General features: G+C 62.2%; 1 protein-coding gene across 1 annotated transcript in view; it reads right to left on the reverse strand.

Moving 5' to 3' along the window:
* KIF21B (kinesin family member 21B) overlaps positions 1 to 1,004 on the reverse strand; it is a 74,244-nt gene extending 73,240 nt beyond the window's left edge. The window contains 1 exon segment of the mRNA XM_015568449.1: positions 864 to 1,004. Within this exon segment, the coding sequence (XP_015423935.1) occupies positions 864 to 1,004 (141 nt within the window).
* Positions 1,005 to 1,891: the final 887 nt, after the last annotated feature.

Here is a 1,891-nt window from a genome sequence, read left to right on the forward strand (position 1 = left end):
CGTGTCCACCAGCGCCCTTCCTGGGCTGGGGCCCAAGCCCAGGACCCAGATGTGGACGGAGCTCTCTGGGGTGGGGGTGGGGAGGATGGGGAGCCTGGCCCCGAGCCTCTTGCATCACCCGGGGATGATGAAACCACGTGAGCGACTGGGGCGAGGGTGCGGGGCGGGGTCTGAGGGTGTACCCCGGGGTGCCGGCCTCTCTCCCCTTCTCCCCACCCAGCCCACCGGTCCCTGCTCCATCCGGGAGCCCAGATCCCTTATACACAAAAACAAAGATAACTTCAAGGGCACATCACCATCACCCCCTCCCCTGATGGAGAGCAGGATGGGCACCTGCAGGTGGAGGCGGGGAGGGAGGCCCCGTGGGACCTGCACCTTCCACTCCCTGTGGATCTAGAGGGAGCTGCAGGAGCTGGTAGGTCCTTGGCCCAGAGCAGGCGGCCTGGGTCACGTCCTGGGCATTCTCTCCCCGTCCATCCACCAATGAGGAGGGGGGCAGGGGGGAGACCACGCTTATGGGCCATGGACGTGAACAAAATACTTTATTATATGCATGTTCTTTCATTAAAAAATGTATTTTTATTGATTTCAGAGAAGAAAGGAGAGGGAGAGCGAGAAACATCCATGATGAGAGAGAATCCTTGACTGGCTGCCTCCTGCACGCCCTCCTCCGACTGGGGATGGAGCCCACAACCCAGGCGTGTGCCCTGACCGGGAATCGAACCCTGACCTCCTGGTGCCTAGGTCGCTGATCAACCACTGAGCCACGCCGGCCGGCTGCGTGTTCTTGTTTCATTCTCACAACCTTGGGAGGGAGGCGTTATCACTCCTGTGCGGTTTTGCAGAGGGGAAACGGGTCTCACCCAGCATAGAAGCAGCAGACGCAGGATTCGAACTCGTGTGTCTGGGTCCAGATTCCCCAGATCACTTCCCAGCAGCTGCCCGGGCGGCAGGAGCCCGGCTGGTCCAGGCCTTTGCTCCAGGGCAGCCCTCCCCATGGCCATGGCGATGGCGAGGCTGCATTTTACAAAGCCTCCCGCCCGCCCAGTCAGACTGCGTATTCTCTGGGGCCCAACTTGGGCTTCCTGCCCTCAGGAAGTCCCCCCGTCTTCCGAGAGTAGGTGACTCCTCTGACTCACAGCCTCACTGCCGGGAAGTGGCACCAGGGCCGCTGCCTCACGCACCCTCCGGGCCACAGGGTGTCAGGCAAACCTGAACCGGGAGGCTCAGCAGCCGGAAACTCCTGGAGGGCCTCCTGGAGGCGGGGGCCTTGGGTCAGCCACACCAGCCCCTCCTGGGCTTCCAGGGAGCGGCAGGGCAGCCAGAGGTCCAGACCCCGACTCCTGGGCACTGCTGCCTGGAGGCGAGGCGGTCACTGGGCACAGCGGTCAGCGGTCAGATGCGGCCCGAGAGGCAGGGAGAGGTTCGAACAGCAGCTTGGGGAGGCTCATGTAGGCAGGTCAGAGGCAGCCTGGGACAGTCCCCTCCGCCTCTGTCCAGCTTCAGCGCAGCCACGGCTCCCTGGCTGGGGCGTTCCCACCCCACCCCCCTCCCAGCTGCCTTCCTGCTCCCTCCTTCCCAAACCCTGAAGTTCCTCCAGACCAGACGCCTGTATGCATTTCCCACCCACCCCGACCCTGTCCTTAGGCCTGACAGACACACACACTCACACTCTCTCTCACACATTCACACACACACACACACTCACACTCACACACACATACACACACACTCGCATACACACACTCATATACACACACACACTCATACACACACACTCATATACATTCACACACTGCCCTGTGCTTGGCCCTGAGCCCCTCATGGACTGGAGTTTGGGCCCCACTCATGCCCTGAGCTGCGGCCCTTCCCCTGAGGCATCCTGGGCCTC

The sequence above is a fragment of the Myotis davidii genome, unplaced genomic scaffold (genome assembly GCF_000327345.1).
Source record: "Myotis davidii unplaced genomic scaffold, ASM32734v1 scaffold685, whole genome shotgun sequence".
Lineage (NCBI taxonomy): Eukaryota > Metazoa > Chordata > Mammalia > Chiroptera > Vespertilionidae > Myotis > Myotis davidii.